General features: G+C 42.3%; 1 protein-coding gene across 5 annotated transcripts; it reads left to right on the top strand.

The window, feature by feature from the left end:
* Positions 1–3,587: 3,587 nt before the first annotated feature.
* LOC147629625 (protein MEI2-like 2) lies at positions 3,588–12,266 on the top strand. 5 transcript variants are annotated; one of them, XM_086811124.1, is made up of 15 exons: positions 3,588–4,422; positions 4,519–4,714; positions 4,812–5,193; positions 7,022–7,324; positions 7,408–7,865; positions 7,979–8,137; positions 8,258–8,374; positions 8,469–8,620; positions 8,994–9,085; positions 9,212–9,625; positions 9,711–10,407; positions 10,501–10,585; positions 10,691–10,759; positions 11,131–11,310; positions 11,408–12,266. In XM_086811124.1, exons 4-15 carry the CDS (start codon positions 7,057–7,059, stop codon positions 11,573–11,575), a joined length of 2,859 nt encoding a protein of 952 aa, XP_086667250.1. In that variant the 5' UTR covers positions 3,588–4,422; positions 4,519–4,714; positions 4,812–5,193; positions 7,022–7,056; the 3' UTR covers positions 11,576–12,266. The 5 variants fall into 5 exon arrangements, with proteins under 5 accessions (XP_086667250.1, XP_086667253.1, XP_086667252.1 ...); XM_086811126.1 differs by having other exon boundaries at positions 3,688–4,422; positions 7,411–7,865; XM_086811128.1 differs by having other exon boundaries at positions 3,766–4,714; positions 7,411–7,865.
* The last annotated feature ends 14,072 nt before the right edge of the window (positions 12,267–26,338 follow it).

The following is a 26,338-nucleotide window of genomic DNA, read 5'->3' as shown; positions in this document are numbered from 1 at the left end:
GGGAGAATTGTAGTACTACCAACCTTTCTTGCAGGGAGCGAGGGACACCGCGAAGTGCAGAGAGGCATCATAGCCATGGTTTTTTATTCGCCCCGTTATGCTAAGATGGTTATGCCATCATCACTTTACTCCTACAATGGATTGCAGTGCACCCTCCCCTCAGTCATCATATTTTATTAGTTGCCGAGAAGTTTGGTTGCATAATTCTATAGTCTACTTGAGGTAATAAGAGACATTTCAAGTGTAGTCTACAACGGAATTTACACAGGAATAACATGCATGAATGCAACATCTACATCGGCCACTAAGACAACGTATTGTTATTCCTCAGGCTCACAAAACTCACCTTCGAGCTCATCACATAAACTTCACTAAGGAACATGTTGCCAGGCAAGTGAAGTAGTAGGAAAGCTAATTAAAGCATATCAAGAAGCATAAATTAATCTTAACTAGTAAAATTAACTACTCCACTCACGTTTTGGCTTCCTTGTAGTTGATGTACTCTTGATCTTGCTCACTGAATGTGATGTGGCCACGTGCTTGGCGGGGGGCCCTTGGCTTTCACTTCCAAGGCGATGCAATCCACATCATATGCACCACCCTTGACCTCATTTTTCAGGCCTCTACGAGAATCACTCTGTAATGCAATTAGTAAAAACATGAGACAACTAGTAAAAACACAGGAGATCAACCCAAGGTTGCTTAGATAATGCCATGGAAACTCACGATTTCTTCTCATCTAATGTGACGTTTGCATGTAAATCCATAAATTAGTGATGTAAAACATCATTCAAACAAAAACCTTAACGAAACCTTAACGTCATTAAAATGTGATGTTTGTGTGTAAATTCATGTGACATGTGATGATTCAACGTCATTTATTTACGTTGTCACAAAAAAGATGATGTTTGAGTCATTTTATTGTGATATTTTTTCAATGACATTAAGGGGGGACTCCTCTTGTTGTGCTTACACTCACATCATTTTTTAATCTTAACAAGAGATGCCATAAACTATATTAAGAATGTAAGCTTGTTTCTTTTAAAACAAAAGTCACTAATGATGTAAACTTACATTAATTGGTAGGTAATACCTTTCCTTAAATAATAATTTAAGTTTAGAGAGGTGCATATAGCAACTATGATATCATAGTTGATATGAGGAAGCAAAAGCTTTTTTTAATAAAAATAAGGCAAGGCATGTGACAATACATTAGGACTAGTGAAAGAGTGTATTTTGAATGAGGCCTTGCATGGTGTCAGAGTAGGGAGAAGAAGCACTATTTCATGAAAATTGACATCAACAAGATGTCATGGAGGAAATTATAAATGAAGTGATAGATAACTAATTAAAAGGAAGACATGGTAGTTCAAAAGGAAGACATGGTAGTTCAAAAGGGCTGGGGAAAGAACATGCTAGAAACATAGGGCTTGTTAATACATAGGGGCTCGATGAAGCACTTGCAAGATTCTTAAAGGAAGAGGATTAAAGCAAAGTTTGGAAAGAAGAAGAAGATCAACAATCCAAGGTGGGAAAAAGAAAGTGGCTTTGTATTCATACATGTGTCATTTAACCAACATTTATAGATTGTAACATATTTACATAATTAAAAATAAAAAAAAGCTTTTTCAATTTATTGATAACCATCTCAATAACCACTTTGCCATCAAAATTAAGTAACATGAAGGCTCCTCTTGTTCATGATTATTTCCTTCATGCAAATTACCTTTTGGGTCCTCTAAAAGATTAAAGATGCTTCTCCATCACTTTAAGGAATCCTGACATCTTTTAAGGTAATGTAGCTCACTTTACCAAGTGAGATGCAAGATTTGTTATTCACCATGCTTCCATCTCACAACACACATCAATTGCGTTTGTTAATTTTGAAGCTATATGTTGTCCACTTAATGTTTAAGAGTATCTAAATGATTTTGATCCATTAGTTCATAATCCAAAATAAGCTAAAAGCAAGGTCTTAAGAATGTTGGATATAAATGTTTTGCATTTTCATTTAGTTCATTCATAGTTCATGAGTAATTGAGTATATGATAGTATTGTAATATATGATAGAGTTAAGGTCTTTAGTAGATGTTTAGCCAAGTGAAACATACTTTAATTCTTTAAATGGTTTAGTTTATGGAGAACACACCATTTGATATAGATGGTGATGACTTAGAATAACAAATTTAATATAAAATAATGCATTGTTATCCTTCCATTACTTTTTCTATGGAATCATAAATGATCAATTAGAGTAGGGAAAGGTACCCTCCCCATAATGTGTGGGCCAAGTATAATGGGTGGCAATGGTTGTCATCACATGGGTGTGCGTGATACATGCTTGAGTTAGAGCAAGCATTTCACAAAGTAGCTACTACACACGTGCAAGGCTAGCAAGATAAGAAGAGACATACACTTGGCAAACTTGAAGATTTGAGAGAGAGAGAGAGAGAGAAATGGTAAGGCCAACTAGGCTTGAGAGATGTATGTTAGACTTATTAAAGTTGGCCTAAGGCTAGAGAGAGAGAGAGAGAGAGAGAGAGAGAGAGAAATGGTAAGGCCAACTAGGCTTGAGAGATGTATGTTAGACTTATTAAAGTTGGCCTAAGGCTAGGGAGATGTATCTTAGTGGTGAGGCACATGGACTTGGGTTTAAGACTTGTGAGAGAGATTCAACAAAATGGTGGAGAAATGTTAGCTAAAGGGGCACTTCGTAAAGTTGGCCTAGAGCTAGTGAGCGCTATATATGTTAGAGGAGGTGGTGGAAAGGAACTGCTAGGGAAAATAACAAGAGGACGACGACGAGGGGGGGGGGGGAGAGGTCCTCTACACAGTGCAAGTTCCCACCTTCTTTCTTTTTAGAAATGTTAGACCGGGGGGGGGGGGAGGTTCCATATGTTAAGAGGAGGTGGTGGAAGGATCTCCTAGGGAAAATAACAAGAGGATGACCAGGGAGGGGGGGGGGTCCTCTCCAAAGTGCCAGTTCTCAACACCATCCATCATCTTTCTTTTGAGATTGTTTAGGGACAAAACATAATGTTTCTTGTTGAGGTTGTGAATGCTCCAAGAAGGGAGAATAAGCAAGGTGTAAGCAAACAATGAAGTGATGCACCAAGTTACTTTGACCACAATCAGCATAAAACAATATAATAAGAGGTGATGGGGGAAATAATAATTGGAATGAACAATAATTATTACTCCATTAAAATTTTGAGGTGATGGGGGGAAATAATAATAATTGGAATGAACAATAATTATTACTCCATTAAAATTTTGAGGTGACGTTAGCCAACCAGTTACCGCGGACTCGAAAAAGCGCCAAAATCGAGGGAGTAAGCGGGAAAGGGTCCGGATATGCAAAAATTAGCGGACACGAAAGCGGTATGCAATTTGGCAGAATGCTTCACTTCAGAAAGACGGACGCGAGGCGGGAATGTAACTTGGCGTGTTTCTTATGGGCGCGGTCTCTCTCTTAAAAAGGCGGACGTGAAGTGAGAATACAATTTCTCTCACCCGGGGGGTTATCTCTCTCTAGATGGCCTCTCTCTCTTCGGGATTGATGCGCCCGGTGAGGAAAACAGTCGAGTGACTCCGGTAAGTTTGGTATTCTGTCTTTATTTTTCTTTGTTTTTCTTTCTGATTGATGGTGATGATGCTATTTCCCCGCGAAAGACCTCGTTGTTCTCCGAAGTCGCTGTTGCGCGTACAGTACTGTGTCTCGCTGTGGCCCTCTTAAGTACCCGTTTGGTTTTCGTCGTCTTCTTCTCCTTCTTTTTCTTTCATCTGCGTGCGCCATAGCTACACAGAGAAAGACGTTTTGTTTTAGGTGTTTCTTCTTCCGCGCCACGGTTCGGCCGTCGCTCTGTGCGATCGAATCGCCGAAGTTGCAGAACCCGGATTTGGTCGTCTGGTAGTGCCCTATAGTCGCCCATCTTTGCGGGCCTGCTGGGCGATGGCGGGTTGCCCTCTGTTCCTCAAATAGCTGCCTCCTGCTTTGATGGGTCGTGCCGTAGCAGCCTAGCTTTCCTTCCCGCTTACCAATCCCCCCCTTCCCTTCTGCTTCAATTCTGGGTTTTCCCCAAAAGCCCCTTCGTTTTGATGATGGGTCGTGCAAGAAACGGTCTTATAATACCCACTTCCGCTTGTTCCCTTCACTTTTTTCTGTTCATAACTTCATAGCCTGGGTTTCCTGCCCCACTACCCATGACGATTTTCTGCTCTCTGCGCCCTCTGGCCCGTTGACCTTCCCGCCCTTCTGAAGTGATGCGATTGCCCTTCCGCGTAAATCCCCTTCCATTGTCTTCCCCTTCCCTGGCTTTGTGATCATACTCTCAGAACCCTGTTACGGGGATATTTAAACATGCGATCCTGCCCCTATTTACAATCTCAGGGGCTCAGACGATTCAACCCTAACTGCTGCAAGTGTGTTCTTTTATCCTGCGATTGAGTTCTTTAGTCCTCCTTCTGGGTTGATTAGCTGCAATTGTGCTGCTAATTCTTGCTTTGTGGTTTTTTCAGCCTGCTTGTGGGTTGTTAAAAGTTTGATCAAGCCTAGCCTGCAAATGTGCTGCCAAATCCTGATAATCAGCTGTCTAGGCCTGTTTATGGTTGACTAAACCTGCAAAAGTGCTGCGAATTGGTTGTTAAAGCCCGAGTGTGGCTTTATCGGGCGTGCAAATGTGCCGTCATATCCTGCTAATTGGGATTTAAATAGGTTGATAGGCTTCCAAATTCATTTAGTTCTGCTTGTGTGTCGATTAGGCTTGATCAAGTCCGCAAATGTGCTGATGGGATTCTAGTGGTTTGCTTAGGCCTGCTTTACAGGTGGGCTTCGAATTGCTCAAGTACGGTTGCCTCAGGATACACAACTGCCCAGCTGAAGAGCGGTGCTAAGCAAAATCAAGCGCATCATTAAGCTTGCTGATGGCTTGATCAAGCTTATTCCAGGGTACAGGAGATTAGAACAGCCCAGGTCAAGGGTGGCACAGGAATCAGGGTTTCTCGGGAGATCGTTATTTCTTGCCACACAAATTTGGGCACGGTGGTGGATGGGCGTGAAGGTCGAATGGTGTTGAAGGCAGCAAGGGCCGCAGTAACATGGAGGCAAATTATGTTAAATGGACGGAGACCCAAGAACTCTCTGATCGGAGGGTCCTCTTATCTCTTCTCTGATATCGGATACTACCTGCTCAGGTTGGTTTCTTCCTTTTTGTGCAATTGAAAAGACTTTTAGTTTAGAAGGTATCTCTCGTGCACCTGAGGTTGCCATAGTATATTTGCATGTTTATACATGCAATGGAGTAGGGAATGCACTCTGGCAAGAAAATGGCAAGTTGCGGACATGGTGGGCCATTCTCTATACTGGGAATGGCGGCACTGCCTGGCATTTCTGGTGGTCATTCCCACCCAGATAACATGGTGCGCCAAGCATTTCTAGTTGGGGAAGGCAGATTTTCTGAAGCTCATTAGAGAAAAAGGTGCAGCCAAAAATTCCAGGCCTTGGATTGGTCAGGTCATTGCAGCTGGCATTTTCTCTTGGATTTCCAGCAGGAATGCACATTGTTAATCGGAGCATTTGATTGGCTATGAGCTTGGATTTTGTCTAGATCCCTCTATTAGTCAAAAGAAAACGTTTGCATAAAACAGATGAACAACCAGAGGTGCGAGATACACATGTCCCTCATGTGAGGTCGCAAAGGGATGGGGCTTCCTGTCCGGCTTGCCATTCTCGGAGGGAAGAAGCCACACAAAGGGCCTAAGTCCCCTCCCTCAGACCTGAGTGAACAAGGGGCGTGGACTAAATCGTGGTGCTGTTGCATCCGATCTGTTGGGTGCTCCCATCACCCACAGAGGGTGTGAATGATGTTTGTCCTAATGAAGAGAATAGTCTCCGTTGGCAGGATTATGGATCCATTAATGGCCTCTCTGCATTGGGCATGCCAAATGTGCGAGGTGCTGCTGCTGCTGATGAGCTCCCACCTCTAGCTCTGGACTTTGAGGTCCACTGGGGCACCGCTGGTACTGAGGAGGTTGGTATGGATGAATTCTGAAAGTGTGATCTGAAGAGCAAGACCTGTGCCATTCTCCCCCCTACCTTTCTTTTTCCCCCCTTCTCTTTCTTCCGTTGAGTGAAGAAGGGGCTTGGAGTCGAGCGGTGCAAAAAGGCTGCATGGCGCTGTGGCATTGGATTTGAGTCGCTTGTGAGGCACTGCTATCACCCACAGAGGGTGTGTTTGATGTTGTTCCAAATGAAGTGGATAGTCTCTCACGGCAGGGTGATGGATCCATCAATGGTCTTGTTGGATTGGGCATGCCAATGGGCTAGGTGGTGATGCCATTGATGAGCTCTGGGCCAAAGAGGTTGGGATGTCCAAAATCCAAGGGTGTGAGCTAAAGAGCAAGACTTGTGCCACCTTTGTAAGGTAGAGCGGCTCCCACCCTTGTTGCCCACGCAATCGTGCCCCACATAACAAAGAAGAGAGTGTTGGGTTGAGAAGTAAACAAATGGAGGATCCTCCACCAAACTTGCCACACCCGTGGGCAATTCCAAAGGCAGTGGAGTTGCAGCTCTATTCTGTGTATTAGGGGCAGGGGATGGGCATAATGATTGCATGCAATGGGTAACCATGTGCCCTCTATAAGGCTGTGGTGAATTTGAGATCAAAGGCAGTGGAGTTGCAGCTCTATTCTGTGTATTAGGGGCGGGGGGTGGGCATAATGATTGCATGCAATGGCTAACCATGTGCCCTCTACAAGGCTGTGGTGAATTCGAGCTATATCTTTCATGCGCGCGCACATGCACGCGCACATGCACATGCACATGCACATATAATGCACATAATCGAAATTATTCTCTCAATTTGTAAGCTTGGATGTATCCCAATCTTATGAAGGTACTTATATGCATATGCATTCTATGGAAGGCAAACATAAGGCATTTGCTATCTTGGCATCTTACCTCTGTTTTTAAGTGGAAGCATTATACAAATGTTCTCATTGTTTTTGCTGGTTATGGCTGCAGCAATTCGGACACTTTCCACCTTTGGACATCCTTTAATGTCCAAAGGTTATAGCCCTACAGTAAACCCAGGTTTTCAAAAGGGAAGTATGGGTGGTGCAGACAAGTGGTTTGTCAGTGTGGAGAAGAAGTCCAGCCTGTTAACCTTAGATTGGAGCAAAACGGGTGACATGTCTCACATGAATGGGGCTAGTTCATCTGCATCCTCAGGGCATGATACTGATGAAAATTTTGGGTCTCTTTTTGATAAAGCCAGAGATGTGAATGGTTTCTCAAGCTCATTGCCTGCCCTGCTTCATGAGAAATGTGAGTCAGTGTGTTCTGTGGATATTAGTTTTGCATTACTCACACATTTGGGAAATTTCTGAATTGAGATATTTGATGTCCAGTAGACCATGCCTCAAGTGTTGGCCAGTCAGTTGACATTGGCCTTAACGTAGAGGCTGCAGAGGAGGTGCTTGGGCCTCTTGATGAAGAGCTGGTGTCGCAGGCCATTGGGGATCTTCTACCTGATGATGAGGAAGAGCTTCTAGCTGGAATCACAGATGGTTTTGACTTGATTAGTCTGAATAATATGGCAGAAGAGAATGAAGAGTTTGACCTTTTCAGTAGTGGCGGCGGCCTAGAGATGGATGGCGAAACCCAAGAAGGTTTTGGTATGTACATGAACAGTTCGAGGGGGCTGGATGGCTTTTATGGTGGCGGGGCCATCTTTCATGGGTCATCTTCAAATGGTCCTGGCTCTGTGATTGGTGAACATCCTTACGGAGAGCATCCTTCAAGGACACTTTTTGTCCGGAATATCAATAGTAATGTGGATGACTTGGAGCTCCGGACCTTATTTGAGGTATCATAATGTGCCACCCAGAATGGGGTGTGAGTTTGAATGGGGTTGCCTAATATATAATATATAAGTCATTACAAACAAGAAAATTAACAGTTTCTGACTTTGTGAAATAGCAATATGGTGACATCCGGACTCTCTATACTGCCTGTAAGCATCGTGGCTTTGTTATGATATCATATTACGACATCCGTGCAGCTCGTAGTGCCATGCGTGCGTTACAGAATAAGCCCTTGAGGCGCAGGAAACTTGACATCCACTTTTCAATCCCGAAGGTTTGAGACTGTCTGAATATCTTACAATTTAGATCAAGGATTTAAGTAATGATTGCATTACTTTGTCTTGTTATAAGAGTGGTGATGATAAGGTGTTGCCTCTTGACTATTGCTATACAGGACAACCCATCTGACAAGGATATCAATCAGGGGACACTTGTTGTCTTTAATTTGGACGCATCTGTCTCTAATGAAGACCTTCGCCAAATATTTGGTCATTATGGGGAAGTGAAAGAGGTAAGTTCTTCTTGTGATTAGGTACACATTCTTTCAATGTAACATGGATGTAATGGGGGATTTTGACCTTATTTTGAGGCTTTGGCATTAGCAGATTCGAGAGACTCCTCACAAGCGCCACCATAAGTTCATTGAGTTTTATGATGTGCGGGCAGCGGAAGCTGCCTTAAGGGCGTTGAACAGGAGTGATATTGCAGGGAAGCGAATAAAGCTAGAGCCAAGCCGTCCTGGTGGTGCACGACGGAGGTATGTTTGTGGTGTAACTGGTATTTCTTCTAGCAATTGAAGTCACATACAAACATATAGACATACATAAAATAATTCATGTAAATGTGCACATGTGTCATACATAGGTATGCATATACGTACATAAATGCATCCGTGCATAACTACATGTGCACGTGCTCACATACAGGCATGTATTCCTATTTACATACATACTGTAAGCATGCACATGTTTGCATGTATACTCACATAAATACATTCATAAGCAACCTGCTTTACATACTGTAAGCATGCATATGTATGCATGTAAGTACGTAGTATGTATATACATACATACATATTTGTGTACATATGTACATAAATACATTCATAAGCAACCTTCTTTTCTTCTCAGTTTGATGCAGCAGCTTAGTCAGGATCTCGAACAAGAAGATACCCGGTTGTATCGGCAGCAATCAAGCCCACCTGTGACAAGTTCTCCCCCAGGTCTATATAAGACAATGATGGAATGAGTGTGCACTTCTGGGTTGCTGTTTAGGTAGTTGAATTTTGATATTTTTTTTTCTGGGCATCATATGTACTGGTTTGGAATGAGCCATGGCTGCTATACAGGGCATCCTTCTTCTTGGGGACATTTTGGGAGTCCTGTTGAGAGCGGCCCACCTCGGTCCCTTAATCACTCGCTTGGAACTTCTGTACCCAACATGAACACATCTATACCAGGCTTGCCTGTTCCTTCGCATTCCAATCCTACGCGTGTTGGAACAATTGGGAGCCATCTGGGGCGTAACAGCCAACTTGATGCAGGTTTATCTTCTCATCAGACAGGACATGGAGTGAATGGGGTCCCACCCCATCATGCTCACTCGTTGCCCGAGTACAGTAATGGCATCATGCCCTTTTATAGCCCACCCGCACCTATGCCAATAAGAGGCACGGCATCCCATGGACCACTTGACAGTGAAGGTTTACGGCTTCCAAGGACTAATAGCTCTGATATTTCTTTATTTGAACATGCTCCTGGAGGTAATCTGAAACTAGCTTATTTGAAACCACGTGCACACAGTACTTGTAGGATTTTACTAATTTTTTGTTTATATACTTGATTCAGCACTTGGGATGCCAAGCAGTGGGCCACACCGGCGGTTAATCTTGGGTTCTGGTGGAAGTTCCTCGTTGTCAGGGCCGCAGTTTCTTTGGGGTAATTCTAGCCCTTATCAGAATGCCTCACAAGTGGTATGGTCGAACCCACCACCAATGGGCCACAACTTCAACCCTGTGGGACATGCACAATCTCAATCCTTTGGATATACTGGAAATCATCCTCATTTTGTCAATAGCGGCTTGCCTTCACTTAGGCATCAGGTCGGATCTGCTCCCTCGGGGGATCCTTCCTTTCTAGAGAGGCAATATGCATATTTTCGGGAGTCTCCTGATACATCTTTTTTCAGTCCTGGCTCAGTAAGTGCTATAAATGTTCCTGGAAGTACTGGAGCTGCAATGATGAGCTTGGGTGGCACCCACAATGTCAACACAGGAAGTTTAGGAACCAATGGCTTGTTTGAAAGTGGTACTTCTCCAAGTTTGGGAATAATGTCACCTCGCCGGAGGAGTCTCATGTTTCCAACAAGCGGGATGGTAATGGGCGGTCCTTTTGATATACTTGGTTTAGATCGCGGGCGGATTCGCCGGACAGAAAGCAATGTGTCGCAAGCTGACAATAAGAAACAGTACCAGCTTGATATTGAGCGTATCCTGCGGGGTGAAGACAATCGGACAACTCTCATGATAAAGAATATACCGAATAAGTAGCGCTACTTTTGCTGATTGTCTTGCATGAATGCTCGGTTAAGTTGGTGCTTTGTAAAGAAAATAAGAAGTCCCATTGTTGCCATGACCAGGTACACATCAAAGATGCTTTTAGCTGCCATTGATGAAAATCATCGTGGAATGTACGATTTCTTGTACCTACCTATTGATTTTAAGGTAAGGTGGTTTTAGCTTCTGGGCAGGAATCAGTTGATTGTATGGGATATTATATTTGCAATTTCTCTAAATTGATGACAGTCCCTCCCCCCAACCTTTTTCCAGAACAAATGTAACGTAGGGTATGCCTTCATCAATATGACATCTCCAGATCATATTGTTCCGATTTATCAGGTATTTTGGATAGTAGAGCATGATTTGCACAAAATAGTATCAGTTGAGGTTCACATAAAATATTATCGTTACAGTGATTTGCATGAAATATTATCATTAGAGTATGATTTGTGCAATAAAATATTATCAGTAGAGTATCAAAACTGTTACTTGCGCAGTTAAATAGTAGTGGTGGTGGTGTGATTTGTGGAAAATGGGATCAGTAGGCCTGTGCCTACTGCTCATGAATGAGTGGATTAAAATGCGCAGCTTCAATGCAAGGCAAACTGCATGTGAGCACATGTGTATGTGGGAATGGCGGATCAATATGTGCAGCTTCAATGTAAGGTGTAGCTGATTGTGCTTTGTTGCAATGTTGCCATTGACACCAGGCTTTCGATGGAAAAAAGTGGGAAAAGTTTAACAGTGAGAAGGTTGCCTCCTTAGCCTATGCACGCATACAAGGAAAAGCTGCACTGGTGGCACATTTTCAGAATTCAAGTTTGATGAACGAGGATAAGCGGTGCCGACCCATTCTTTTCCATTCCGAAGGGCCTGGAGCTGGTGAACCGGTAATATGATTAGTAGCAGTTCATCTTTTCCATCACTGCCCTAACATCTCTCCTTGTGATGGGTCACTCATTTAAGACCTGGTCATATTCTTGATAGGAGCCATCTTTTTTGGAGGTCGGCACACAGCCTGCGGTTATCAGAGGTCAGATTGGCATCGGGGATTTCATTGAGGCTACTAACACTGGAAACCGAGTCAGCATGGTATCAGGGAGTGTTGGCTCTAGCACTGGTGGATTGGACTCAAGTTCTCCTGAAAAGGAATGAGACAAGGAATGCTTTGGTAGCAGTTGATGGAAAACTGTCATGATTCGTTTTCTTTTACCTTGCAAACGGGAGGATTTTTTCCTCGAGATAGGATCTTAATATTTTTGAGTCCTGCCATCTACAGTTTGTAAAAAATGAGGCGGTATGGTGGCCTCCTTTGTGCTGAGCGATGCACAAGAAAGGCACCCTTTTTGACAACCTTATGTAGCTATAAACATTCTGTGATCAGACATTGGAAGCCGTGCTGGTTTATATTGGGGAACTGGCTGTTGTATGTGAAGAGAGGCATATGCAGAAGAGTTTGGATTGGCGGCTGTGGACTTGGGCTTGATGTGTTTTGAAAGGTTTTACAAGGCTGGCCTTTTGTGATAGATTGAGCCTGGGAACTGCTTTTAATTGTACAGCTTAAGTGAGGACTTCCAATGGTAGTTTTGATGGTACATTACCATGCCACTTGGAGAAAAAAGATTAGGAAAACATTGTTGTATCCGGGTTTTACCGTAATTTGCTGTCTGGACTACTGATTAAGTGGGCTGGGGAGGTGTGTATATTATCTGTTTCTTCACTGTACTACACAAAAGTGCTGTTTCATGGAGTGATTATGTAACTCATTTGCAAGAACTTGGGCTGCCTACCTCTTGCTTTACTTCAATCAACAATGGTTGGCTTCTTTGAGGCCAGGTCAGGTGTAGTATTTGTTTTTAGTGCTCTTTAAGCTGAATGAACCAAATGGTTACATTGATTGTCTTTGCTCCTTAGTGCTATAGCCTCCATCATGCCCGAGTCTGCTAAACCCCTCGGAAAGTGAAACTCAGTGGTGGTTTATTTGTGAGGATTCGTGCACAATAATGGACATTCCTACTCTTGAGTGGCCTATGATGTGCCCTTTGGCGATGAGTTGATGGTTTGAGGACAGTGAAAGTCCTCGCTCTCGTGTATGCCCACTTCAGAAAGGGAAGAAATCCACTATTTTTCTCAACATTCTCTTTTTGCTTTTGTTCACTAGACATTTTCTACAGTGCAAGGGTGATGGGGGATACCAAGCATTTCTTGCTTGATGTTGCCTTTCCATGGCTCTGATTGTGCTTTTGATGGTAATCATTGTGGACACTTCATCAGACCACAGTTACTTGAGTTAAGACAAGCGCATTTAGGTTACATAAGAACATTAAAGTGATGTGGTTGGAAGAACTCGACTCCCTTGAATGAGGGGCCTTTCATATGTCTGCGCACAAGTTTCTTGAAACTGTTCACAGGAGCTGAATGATTAGCAGTGCTTACATGGATTTTGTTCTCAACAGGAAACATGTGTGTCAAATGATCACAAGAGTTGGTTTCAGTGGCCGAGGTTGCTTTCTTGTTCAATTCTTGAGAGCTTAGGGGGCGTTGATTGTTTTTTTTAGTCACACCCTTATGAATTTCAGACGCGAGGACCCCCTGGACACCTTTTGGGTGCCATGGACAGGCAAACCGTTGTTAAGTGAACTTGCCAGCTCAGATTCTGGCTTTATTAACGGACTCTGAAGCTGAAGGCAGCCATCTTGCCTCATCTGATTTGCCTTGTCACACATGAAGCCCCCCTTAGGAAGAAAGAGAAACTAGTATGGGTTGTTCCATGGACTTTGATTTTGTCAAGATCCTGATAGGATGGCTTAGGTTTCACAAATGAATGCATGGTGTGATGACATGGCATTCTCATCTCTCCATGCATGATATCATGACATGGTGCATGAATGTTTCCTTGCAAGAGTTGCATGTAGTGATCTCTCATTTAGGGCCGACATGAAATAATGTAGCATTATTCCTAAGATGACATGTTTAGTGATGTGTCAATGTATATGAGGTGATGAGGGAGGTGGCATGTTGTGTTGTATTAGTTGGTAAGGTGATGTAACAAATATGCAAACTATTGGCATTGCTAATGAATTTACCATCATTGATGTGGTATATTGAGGTGTGGTGAAGTGAGGTGAAACGATGATGATGTGGTTTGCAAAAGTGTCAAAAGTGAGGTGATACGATGATGTGGTATGTAAAAGTGTAAACACGTGCTATAATGCAAATTGACAATGTTGAATGATATATATTGTAAATGTGCTCCACCTACACTAGGCTTGGTGCTCCATCAATCTTGGCTTTTTGAACTTAGTGTAGTTAGGGTTAAAAGGAGGTTTTAGCAGGAGTATAGTATGTTTCACTAGGGAGGGGTAAAATAGCTTAAATATGGACAAATTTGTTCTATAATTTGACCAGAATAAATACCCTTGAGTCTTATATAATTGATCAAGGTTACAAATTTTTAAATAAATTACTAAACTTGTTTTGAATTTGACATACTAATCCTTTGATATGCTGAAGTAAAAAGTATTGAAGCTCTAAACAATCTAATCATTAGATTAAAATTAACCTTTAAAATGCATTATCTTACTAATAAGAAAATTTTAAAAAGTTCTCAATCTATCATGATAAACTCTACATTGTAAATCTAGATATAGACTATAGGCTACTTGCTTATGAATTGGGAGACGTTTGAGTTAAAATGAGAAACGTATAACTATTTTAAAATCATATGGTCAATTTGGGATAGGTCTTCTACTAAAGTTATCCTCAAGGAAGTGAGGTGATTGTTGATTTGATTATATATTACGGTACCTAAAAAAACATGTGATGTTTCATTGGAAGGTCTTAATGTAGCGTACTTATATGTACGTATTTTTTTGGGGTTTATTTGACTTAGTGATTTTTAGCGTCTACATTTATTGTTGAAAAGTGGGAAATACTTGGAGGATATAAAAGATTAATTTTGGGCATAAATTGAATAATCTTAGAGATGTCGATTTTTGGTCATTTGTAAATGATTTTATGCTTGTTTTGAGTTGTCATTTGTAAATGATTTTTATACCATACTTAACCATGTTAGATAATGTGTAAGAGGGTTGTAGTGGGTAGTTTGTATGAGGATTTGCATAGTAAATAAAGCCACAAGAGGCGCTCGTAACACAGGGCTCGAACACCAAATTGATTCTTGATTTTCAGAAATGGTTGCGTATGAGGGATCGATGACTCTATTTGTTAGAGACAAGAATTAAGAAAACATAGATCATTATAAGAGAAACAAAGTCTGTGTTTGGATCATTTGCAGATTTCGCATGGTTTGGTCGGTATTCACGAATTGAATCCGACACCACTTTTCAGTGTTAAAAAAAAACGTATCATCTCTATTCTGGTTAAAGATCATGTTTTTTCAAGAAAAGATTTTTATTTTTAGCGTTTTCGTGCATGATAATCTACTAATTCTTGTGGGTTGTTTTTTGGGCTATTATTCCAGAGTCTTGAGGTGATTTTTGTACAGGGGAGAGAGAGAGAGAGAGAGAGAGAGAGAGAGAGAGAGTTTGATTCGGGCCGGTCGTTCTTAGACAAGGAACGTCGGACAGAGAATGAGATTTATGCTCTCTAGGAGTCATGTGGTAGAACCCAGAGAGGACGAGATCCAGAAAGAGGCATACTCGGGATAGTCGTGGTGTCCAACGCGTGGAGATGGGGTGGACGGGTATCGGAGAAAAGCTTTAGATTGGCTAGATTTTTTGTTGGTGATTCTCTTTGATTTTGAGTATTTGTATTGGCGATTATTATGTGCTTTTGGATTGTCAAACTTAGAAAAAAAATGATTATTGAAAATCTCTTCTTTCTTTGAAGTGTGATGTGATTTTTCTATAAATTTGAGAAATTTTGTGCATGTATCATAAAACAGAATATGGGTACGTTACAGTTGGTATCAAAGCATAGGTTGGGTAATCTGCACTTGATTGTGGATGTTGTAGGTCTTGGATGACTAATACTATTTTTGATTTTTGTGATAGTCACATGAGTTTCTTTTTCTTGAGATTTTTTTTTTTGTGGCAATTTTGCTATACAATGACAAGATGATTGCACATCAAACAAATTCAGTAGTCAAGCTAGGGCAAGAAAAAGAGCTTTTACAAGGATTATTACGTGGGTGTAACTCCAGAGGAAGTTATCAGGCTTATTAACAGGAATCAAGAACCGGAGGAAAGAATGAGAGCCATGCGTGCTCGAGCTTTCATGGATTTAAATGAAGAAGATGGGGGTGACCGAGAAGATGGAGAGATGTAAGATAAATGAAGAAGATGGGGGTGACCGAGAAGATGGAGAGATGCAAGATCGTCTAAATTTTGCTGATAGACAGGGTCAACGAGAAGGGCAAGGAGCAAGAAACTTTGATGGAGCAGCAAGAAGAACTTGTTGAAGTTCCCATAAGTCCACAACCAAGAGTTTCTACATAGGTTGGGTTCAATCTTTCAGTACATCGAACTATCAAGGAGTTGCAAGATACAATGCAGAGGCCATGAAAACTCCTATGGGCACATGACTTAAATTGCGTCATGTAGATGATTTTTTTCTCAAGCAAGTTATGAAGAAAATGTCATTACCAACCTTTAATAAGAAGGGGAAGAGGAGTGAAGAAGCGGAAGCTTGAAGATTATTTTCGAACATGTAACTTCAGTGATGAAGCTAAGGCAAAGACGACAATACTTCTTTTTGAAGGTTATGTGAAATTATGGTGGAAGTCTTATGCGTAGTAGGGACTTGCGGAATGAGGATATCACATGGCCTCTAATCAAAAGGCATATGATTCAACATTACTGTCCACCAGAATATCATATGAAGAAAATGAATGAATTTTTAAATTTGGAACAAAGGGCACTTACTGTTGCAGAATATCATGATAAGTTTTGGGATTTGGAGAAATATTCACCCTCTTTAATAGAGAAGGAGATAGCATCTCGATTTGTGAATGGCTTAAATAGGCAAATTAAATTTTTGGTTAAGGGTAACAAGCCAACTTGTTGCCATATATATAGGCAGTGATGTGTGTGAACACACTTAGGACCGCCGGGGCACTTTTTCCCTCCTTAGGAGGTTTTTTCCTCCGGCTTGTATATACGTCCATCCTTCTAGGGCTAACTTATCTTTGTACATTGACACAATCTAATACACTATGTGTTGTGTGCATTCTTGCTTCTTCTTCTCCAAGCTTTGTGTGCTTTCCTGCAGCCCTAATTCCAATAATTGGTATCAGATCAGGGCTACGCCGCTAGCACCCTCCGACTCACGTTCTTCGATTGGGGTGAGCTTTCACGAGCGCTTTGCAGGTCTCTATACTCTGCAGATAAACCCATAGGACTTAGCGTTCTCAGAAATTGCATCTAAGGTCATTTCGGGCTCCGTTTTTGCATTACAAGTTCTGTATAGGTGTTTGTCATTTTATGCCAAAATTTCGACAATGCAGTTTTTTGTAAAACAGGCATACGTATTCTATTGTGGACCGTGCTACATAGCATGAGTTGTTTTCTGTTCAGTCTTTGCTAATCTCTTACTTGCGTAAAGAGATAGAATCGAAGATTATGCAGGAAGATGATGACATGAATGTTTTTCTTGCTGAGATTAAAGATCTTAAGGAACAGTTGATTTCTGCAGGTGAGATTATTCCTGATCATTCTCTTGTGCAGACTGTTCTTGATGCTTTACCTGAGTCATATCAGACTTTTGCTCCCACGAGGAGACTTGTTACTGAGGACAGACCTGATGTTGTTAAGTATGATACTTTAGTCAACAAGCTCTTGCAAGAAGCGCAGTCCAGGTAAAACAGGGCTAGGCAGCGTGCAGTTGATCAGGCATTTGTTGCTGCCCAGCCAGAGAAGAAGTGGTAAGGCAGCCCCTTCGACTGTTTCTTCTCCTATTAGTAGGTCTGCAACTTCTTCTCCTTCCACAGGTAGCAACAATAGGTCTGAGAAGGCTCTTGATAAAGGCAAGAAAAAAATCAGGTTCAACTATTGAGGCAACTGATCATGTCATTAAGAATTTCCCTAAGCTAAAGGCTAAAGAGGCAAAGAAGAAAGAGTCAAATGCAGCCACAATAGCGGATGCTTCTACAAACGCAGATTTTGCAAATGTTGTGCAGGATACAGAATGGACGTTTAGCGTGTATTGCTAGTTTGACCCATCTATACAATGTTTGGCAGTTTTTGTTGACTCTGATGTATGGTATTTTGATAGTGGTGCTACAAAGCACATTACCTCGCATCGTGATATGTTCACTTGTCTTGAGGCTATCCCTAATGGGAATACTGTCACATGTGCCAATAATGCTTCTTACCCAGTGAAGGGCGTTGGTAAAATTATGCTTTCTGCTGCAAATGGCAGCGCTTTCACACTTTCAGATGCTTTGTATGTGCCAGGGATAAAGAAGAATCTATTGTCTGCCTCTGAGCTTGCTAGACTTGGACTTATAGTCAAATTTGTGGATAACAGATGTACTGTTCATGATTTGACTTTTGGTGATACGATTATTGCATCTGGCACCTTGTTTCGTGGGCTGTATAGGCTCAATTCTTATGACAAGTGTGTGGAAGATTCAGCAAATGCAATTTCTGATGAAAAGGCAGTTTCAGATGCAAAACTATGGCATGCTCGTTTTGGTCATCTGAACTTTGCTAGTTTGCTGCGTTTGCAGAAATTTAATATGGTTGCTTCATTGCCCCCTCTCGAGGCACCATTAAAACATGTTTGTGAAGGTTGTATTTTGGGCAAAATGCAGCGTTCTGCGTTTCCAAAGGATGGTTCTGTACGGGCCACTCGCAAATTGCAACTTGTACATAGTGATGTATATGGGCCTATGCAAACTCCGTCATTTGGTAAACACTTGTACTTCGTGACTTTCATTGATGATTACTCAAGGCATGCATGGGTATATCCACTGAAGGCAAAGTCCGAAGTGTTTTTGTGCTTCAAACAGTTTTTACTTATGGTTGAAAATGTATCCAATTGTACTGTGGGCACCCTCCGTTTTGATGGAGGGGGGGAGTACATGTCTAAAGAGTTTGATGGATTTTTTGGCTAGTCGTGGGATAAAACACCAATGTACAGTGCCGTATACCTCTCAGCAAAATGGTATTGCTGAGAGGAAAAACAGGTCACTTATGGAGATGGCACGATGTATGGTCAAGAGCCAAGCTTTGCACATGCGTTTTGGCTTGAGGCTGTCATGTGTGCTGCATATGTACTCAACAGGTGTCCCACTAAGGCCTTGCAGTCTGTTACTCCATACGAAGCTTGGCATGGCAGGAAGCCTTCTATTGATCACTTGCATGTCTTTGGTTGCTTGGCCTATGCTTTAGTGCTTGTGCAACAACGTAAAAAATTGGATGATAAGGCTGTCAAATGCATTTTTGTTGGTTACAGTGCTGAGAGCAAGGGTTACAGATTGTATCATCCGCAGTCAAAGCGTATCTTGATTAGTCGAGATGTTGTTTTTATGGAAGATGCTGTGCAGCCTTTGTTATCATGTACCAAAGAGACAGGTGTGAGCTCACGGGATGTATTTGATACGTTGTTGCCTCTGCTTACAGGTGGGAATTCAAATGTAAGTCCTAATGAGGCAAATATTCAGCCTATGCAGATTTCAAACGACATCATAGATCAACCTATTTCTGATGCAGATTTACAAGATGTAATTTATGAGGATAGGGCTGAAAATGAGCAGGCTAGAGGTATGCCTAAATGGCTGGGGCAAACCTTGCGTGATAGTAAAATTGATACACCTATTTTTAGTCGTACTCGTTCAGGTTTTTAGCATGCCTCTTACGCATCAGATTGTTATGCTTTGGCTGTGTCTAGTATGTGTGAAGAGGAAGAACCTCTTTCATTTGATGAGGCACAAAAATCAGAAAATTGGTTGGCTGCAATAATGCAAAGTGAATATGATGCTATAATGAAGAATGTTACATGGTCTTTGTGTGATTTGCCTATTGGTAACAAGGTCATTGGATGTAAGTGGATTTTTAAGTTGAAACGAAAGCCAGATGGCAGTGTTGATTGCTATAAGGCTAGACTTGTTGCAAAGGGTTATGCTCAAGAAAAGGGCATTGATTTTGATGAGACCTTTGCTCCCACTTGTCATATGACTACCATTCGTAGCATTTGTGCATTGGTAGCTCATAATGGTTGGAATGTACATCAGTTGGACATAAAGATTGCGTTCTTGAATGGAGATTTACATGAGGAGGTGTATGTATCGCAGCCTCGTGGTTTGTTCAAAGAGGGTAGGAAAACAAAGTGTGCAGGTTGAAAAAGGCTTTGTATGGTTTAAAGCAAGCTCCACGAGCTTGGTATGAAAAGATACATGCATATTTGACTGCACATGGTTTTCAGAATAGTCCAACAGAAAGCACTTTGTATGTTAAACGTGTGGATGATGTACATCTAATCATTGCTCTCTATGTCGATGACATGCTGCTCACAGGACCAAATGAGAGTCATATTGCTGATTTTAAGGCTGATTTGAATGCCTCTTTTTTAAGATGTCAGATTTGGGGCATTTGCATCATTATTTGGAGATACAATTTAAGCAATGTGATGGAGGTATTGCTTTGTGTGTCAAACAAAGTATATTGAGACATTGTTGCGGAGATTTGGCCTTGAAGACTACAAGCCTATTGCTACTCCAATGGAGACAAGTTTGAAGTTGAGTCTTCATGCTGCTGGAGATCACTTTGATGTCACACTCTATCAGACAGCTGTTGGTTGCCTCATTTATGTATGCATTACGAGGCCGGACATTCAGTTTGCAGACTCACAGGTGAGCAGGTTTATGCATTACGAGGCCGGACATTCAGTTTGCAGTCTCACAGGTGAGCAGGTTTATGCATAGCCCAGGGTCTCAGCAGCATTGGAAGGCAGTTAAACGCATCTTTCGCTACTTGAGTGTGGCACCATACATCTTGGGTTGTTTTATCCCAAGAAGGGAGGATCGTTGCTGCCAGATTTACATGCTTTTTCGGACTCAGATTGGGCTGGTTTTGCTATGACACAAGAGTGTCCACAAGTGGTTTTTGTTTCATGCTCGTCGGTAGCTCATGCATATCTTGGTTGAGCAAGAAGCAACCTACTGTGGCCACTTCTAGTTGTGAAGCTGAGTACAGGAGGGCAGCTTTCACAGCTACGGTTGAGTGTGTGTGGCTCAGACGGCTTATGGTGGCTGACTTGGGTGTTGGGGACAGGAGTCTGCCACCTCTATCTACACACCTCTATCTACACTGACAGTCAGAGCGCATTGGCAGTTGCGAGAAACCCAGTTTTTCATGCTCGCACAAAGCACATTGAGGTGCATTATCACAATGTCAGGGAGAGACTCTCAGCAGGAGAGATCAGCTTGGCATATGTGCCAACACAGGACAACCTCGCCGATCTTTTCACAAAGGCGCTTCCTCGTGAGAAGTTTGAAGCTTTTAGTAAAGCTTTGGGCTTGCTCCCCTTTGTGGACTCATCTACTTCGGGCATGGCACTTCACTATACATGAGTCCCAGCTCTCGTTCACACCATCACTCCCAGGGGAGATTTGTAGCCATATATATAGGCAGTGATGTGTGTGAAAACACTTAGGACCGCCGGGGTACTTTTTTCCTCCTCTTAGGAGGTTTTTCCCCTCGGCTTGTATATACGCCCATCCTTCTAGGGCTAACTTATCTTTGTACATTGACACAATCTAATACACTGTGTGTTGTGTGCATTCTTGCTTCTTCTTCTCCAAGCTTTGTGTTCTTTCCTGCAACCCTAATTCCAACACAACTACAGTCCAAGATGCTATGATGTGTGCCATGACGTATGAACAGATGGAAAAAAATGAAGAAAGCTCAAATCCATTTTATGAAGAATAAGAGAATGTAGAATGGCGAGAAGAAGAATGGTAACTAGACTTTCACATATTTGTCCTCCCCAAAGATGGTAGAAAAGGCACCGCGCATGAAGGTCTATGTTTTCGTTGTCCACAAAAGGGTCATAGAACTTTTGAGTGTAAAAACAAACCAGCATTATGTGAGGAACGTGAGGCATTAACTACAAGAGATTAAAAAACAAGGCAAAATGTGCAAGAGAATGTACGTGGATTTTCAAGTGATAACAACGCTCGTGGAGAAAGAGGAAAAACTACTGCAACTGTGGCCGAGGAGATTGAAGAATATGCACACATCAATGATGGTGTTCATGTAGGTAAGGTCGAAAATTGAGCTTTAATTCTTAAAATTCCTATCAAGATTGCGAATAGTGTGTTTCAAGTGTTGATTGACTCGGGAAGCATCCATAGTTTTCTATCACCCCACGTGGTAAAACAGTTAGGAATAGCTGAATTTTATTAAAAAAAGCTTATGGTAGAGCTTGCTTCGGGAAAGCAACAGACATGTAAGGAATATGTCAAGAATATGCCCTGCAAAGGCTGTGTTTAGAATGCGTTTTGGGCATTATGAATTTGTTGTGATGGCATTCGGATTGACGAATGCGCCTGGCTTTTTCATGTGTGATGAATTGCATTTTTTAGGAGAACTTGGATGACTTTGTTTTTGGATGACATAATAATGTTTTCCAAAATTAAAGAAGAGCATGAAGAACACTTGCGGAAAGTGTTTCACATATTGTTAAAGCATAAGTTGCATGCAAAGAGGTCCAAATGTGAGTTGTTTAAAGACACGGTGGAGTACTTGGGACACATTATATCTAAAGAAGGTATTGCTATGGATCCTAAGAAGATTGCAGCCATTATGAAATGGCTAACTTCCATTTTTGTTAGAGAAGTTCGTGGATTTCTGGGACTTGCAGGTTTTTACCAAATCTTCATAGTTGAGTTTTCTCACAAAGCAAGTCCCTTTTGAGGAAGGGTAGAATATTTATATGGACTGTACAATGTGAGCAGAGTTTTCAGATTTTGAAACATGCATTGACTGCAGCCCCTGTGCTTAAATTACCTTAACTTGGAAAAACCTTATTGGTTGACGGATGCTAGTATTATAGTGCTTGGTGAGGTTTTGATGCAAGGTGGTCATCCGGTTGCATTCGAGTCATGTAAGCTGAAAGCTGATGAGAGGACTTATTCAGCATCTAATTTGGAATTATTGGCTGTTGTGCATGCATTGCGTGTATGGAGGCATTATCTCCTTGGAGTTAAGTTTCAGTTGTGTAAACTGATTAATATGATTTGCGGCATTTGTTTAGCCAAACAGAATTGAATGAAAAGCAAAGAAGGTGGATAGAACTTTTGCAAAAATATGATTTTGAAATCACTTATAGACCAAGGAGAGAAAACAAAGTGGCCGATGCATTGAGCACAAAACCAGAAGTCACATGTGTGAGTGTAATCATTGTTATACATAATAGTTTGGGAAAGCATGTAAGAGTGAAATTTTGAGAGATTCTTTCTTTAAAACAGCTTTTGAGAGTTTGACAAAGAAATACAGGTCACAAGAGGAGATAGATGCATTCACAAAGTATGAAATCATTGATGGGACATTATACTATGAGAAAAGGTTATGCATACCTTTAATGTGGAGATTAAGAGGAAGTTGATGCATGAACTTCATGATATTGCCACAGCAGGACATCCACGATATCAGAAGACATACACAGGGGCTAGAAAGAGTTTCTTTTGGCTAGATATGAAAGCTTATGTAAGGGATTATGTGGTGAAATGCCTAAAGTGTCAAAAGGTGGAAGCTGAGCATATAACGAAACGAGGATCTATGTTACCATTAGATGTTCTAGAGATGAAGTGGCAATGTATATCAATGGACTTTATTATTGGGCTACCAAGGTGTCACGTAGGCTGTAACGCCTGTGACCGACGGAGACCGGATGGCTATATCCGGGCTTCAGTGGGAGAGGACGCCCATGCGGAGTCATGGGCGGCCAGGCTAGTGTGGACGGCAGGCCACACACTATATAGCCTGGGGGATGAGGGGCAATCCTCATTCTTCCTCTATGGCTGGGTGGTGAGCCAGAGGCCGTCCCCTCTCGTGGTAACGCCCGTAGTGGCGTTACGGATATCTAACACTGGTATCAGAGCGTGGTTCGATGGGATCGTCAGAGTCCACGCGTGACCGGGGGACCAGAGCCCACTCGATGGTTTTCAACCATTCATCTTCTCACCCTTATCTCCACAATGGAGTGTGTGGAGGGAGGCGGCCAAGATAGAATGGAAGGGAAGAACTCTCTCTCTCTCTCTCTCTCTCTCTCTCTCTCTCTCTCTCTCTCTCTCTCTCTCTCTCTCTCTCTCTCTCTCTCTCTCCCCGTCACACACAGCAAGCAAAAACGCAGGTAAGCTATTTCGTTTGTTTCCTTTCGAAATTGAAGTTTGTCTGCGCCATTTTAATCTCAATGTAGAGAGAAGTCGCCTCTGTACTGTGAGTGGGGGTGGGGGGCGAAGACCAGCCCAAGCCCGTTGCTAATAATGACTCTGCGTGGGGGGGCGAAGACCAGTCCCACGACAAAGCTTGTGTGCGAAGCATTTTTTTTTTGTTTGAGAGGGGGGCGACATGCTCGGTTGTGGCAACGCTGCAGAAAGTAATGGTGTCATGCCTGGGTTTGTGGCGTGCAGTGCCGTCAAACGGGGGGGCGAAGAGCCCCACGGCGGCCAGCCCAGCGGGCGGCCATGCCAGCGAGCAGCCACACAGGCGGGCGGCCAGCGCAATGGCCAGCCCTTAGGCGGCGGGGCCTGGCCACAGCGGGCGTCTGCCCAGCGCTGAGGGCCGGCCCGGCCCGTTATTAAAAAAAAAACACAAAACAACGGTACACCCCACAAAACAAACCCAACACGGCCGTCGCGCCGTGTGGCCGTAGTGCCGTTTTCCACGAAAGAGACCCACCGCACACGGCCGTAGCGCCGCGTGCTAAGAGAGAGACAAATCCCATGGCCGTAGTGTCGAGTCCTTCGAGAGAGAGCCGTTCTATGGCCGTTGTGCCTAGTGAACACTTCTATGGCCGTAGCGCCTCGAGGGTAGCACATGTGGTGATCACACATTTGGTTCAGAGAGACTAAATTTAAGCTGAGCATAGACTTAGTATTGACCATCAAAGTCACGTAGTTTGGCTATAGTGTAAATCTAAAACTGCGGTGTGTTTTACTTGGGGTAAGAGGACCGGCAGTGGCGTCAGTTGTGCCCAAATTAGACGAAGTGCTTATCACGAGAAATCAAGGTAAGCCTAATTGAGCCGTAGTGCTCATAACCCTTCACAATCTTTTAACCCTTCACAATCTTTTAAGCCTTATGAGCCGTAGTGCTCATAACCCTTCACAATCTTTTAACAGTTGCTAAAAGATTGTGATAAACTTTGGCAAATGAGAACCATGTACAAGCGTAGTCTTGATGTGGTTATGCCTTGTGTCCAAACAAGTTGCTTACTGTTTGTAGCAACAAGAGAGCCTTGGCCCGTAGAGGCAAGCTGGCCCTTGTTGGTAGTAACAAAATAGTGTCACTACTTGGGCCTAGAGACGAGTGACTAGTTTGATTTAGTCACGTACATTGCCTTGTAAAAGTAATCCCTAAGGTGTGTATTACTTGGGATAAAGGGGCTAGCAGTGCTGCTAGCAGTACTCAATTGAATGGTTTATCTATGAGTACTAATCTGAGGGATTAGCATACGCTTAGATAATAATAGCAGATTTAGGATTGATTTGTAGAAATCAAAGGTAAATCTGAAGGAGTATAGTCTTGAGATGTAATGCTCAATGCCCTTATAGAAGTTGATCGAAGAGAACTGTTCTTAAACTTACTAGCATGGTTTTCTCTTCTTTTTATTGCCATGCGTCGACATCCCACTGCTCGAGAGTTTGTGGTGATCTTTCGAGGGGGGAAAGAGCCTTTTTATATGTCACATCAATTGGTTTGGTGGTAATTTGATGGTATGGGACATCAAATTCTCACGGAATCGATTGTAGTCTTGGTGGAATGGGACGCCAAGGCTTGTGCATGTAACTTGACTCTTTGGCAGGTCTGTATGTACACTTGTCTGTAGTGATAAAGTGTGCAAGATAAAATTTGAACTTTGAAAATTACCAAATATAGCCATAAGTTGGGATAAAACCCAGTACAGAGTTCGGAGAAGCTCTAGGTAGCAAGACCATGATGGTGTACTAGTGCTAACAGAGTGATTTAGTTCCGGAGTGATCTAAATCTAGAGGTTAGCAGTAAGACTAGTTTGGTTGGACAGTTTCATGCATGGGGGACGTCCTATAGCATTTTGCAAGCGTAGTCTTGCCTATGTTCAACATAAGTGTGCGATTGTGAGCACATTTTAGTTGCTACCATATGAATTTGGGAAATATATTACTTTCCTACATAAGCAATTGTAATATTGCATGACAGGCTATTTTGCTTACAAAGTTCATGTGCGTGTAAACCCTATAAGTCGTATGACCCCTGGGGAATGAGTGGAGCATTCCATGAATTTAATAAGGTTTTACATGGCAATAGTGAGTAGTATCTCACTCCAGATGAGCCTGGTTGGTGTTAGTATCGGATCCGACATATGTAGTGTACATAAAATCGGGCTGAGTTAGGATAGAAGGCTAAGCCGGAGAGCTTAGTGGTAAATCCTACTGTATCTGGTGAGTTTTGACTTAACCGGAGTGTTAAGAAGTAAACTCAAAGTCTAGGGCTGAACTGGAGTGTTCGGAGGCAGACGTATCTTTTGTTAAATCGGAGAATTTAGCAAAAGATGAGCTTAGGGTGAACCATGGTACCCAGGAAAAAAGCTCTTCACACTAAAATAGTGCACAATGATTTTAGGGTGATAAATATCCATCGCAGGAATGTTTTACAACTTTCCATACATAATAGATGAAGACCATGTACTTTACGGAGTTAAAGTACATAGGTGGTGACTTCGGTGCCACATTTTTTGTAGGAAGTCACCAGT

Source organism: Cibotium barometz, chromosome 17, assembly GCF_041138505.1.
Source record: "Cibotium barometz isolate CiBa-2024 chromosome 17, ASM4113850v1, whole genome shotgun sequence".
NCBI classification, from domain to species: domain Eukaryota; kingdom Viridiplantae; phylum Streptophyta; class Polypodiopsida; order Cyatheales; family Cibotiaceae; genus Cibotium; species Cibotium barometz.
Note: the sequence above shows the minus strand (reverse complement) of the source record. Positions and strands in the feature narration are given on the sequence as shown.

What these genes read in the sequence shown, in the direction of transcription:
- LOC147629625 (XM_086811124.1), top strand. Translation starts at nt 7,057, where the DNA reads ATGTCCAAAGGTTATAGCCCTACAGTAAACCCAGGTTTTCAAAAGGGA. An exon ending in TGCCCTGCTTCATGAGAAAT is followed by an intron (nt 7,325 to 7,407) that starts GTGAGTCAGTGT and finishes TTTGATGTCCAG; the next exon opens with TAGACCATGCCTCAAGTGTT. An exon ending in AGCTCCGGACCTTATTTGAG is followed by an intron (nt 7,866 to 7,978) that starts GTATCATAATGT and finishes TTTGTGAAATAG; the next exon opens with CAATATGGTGACATCCGGAC.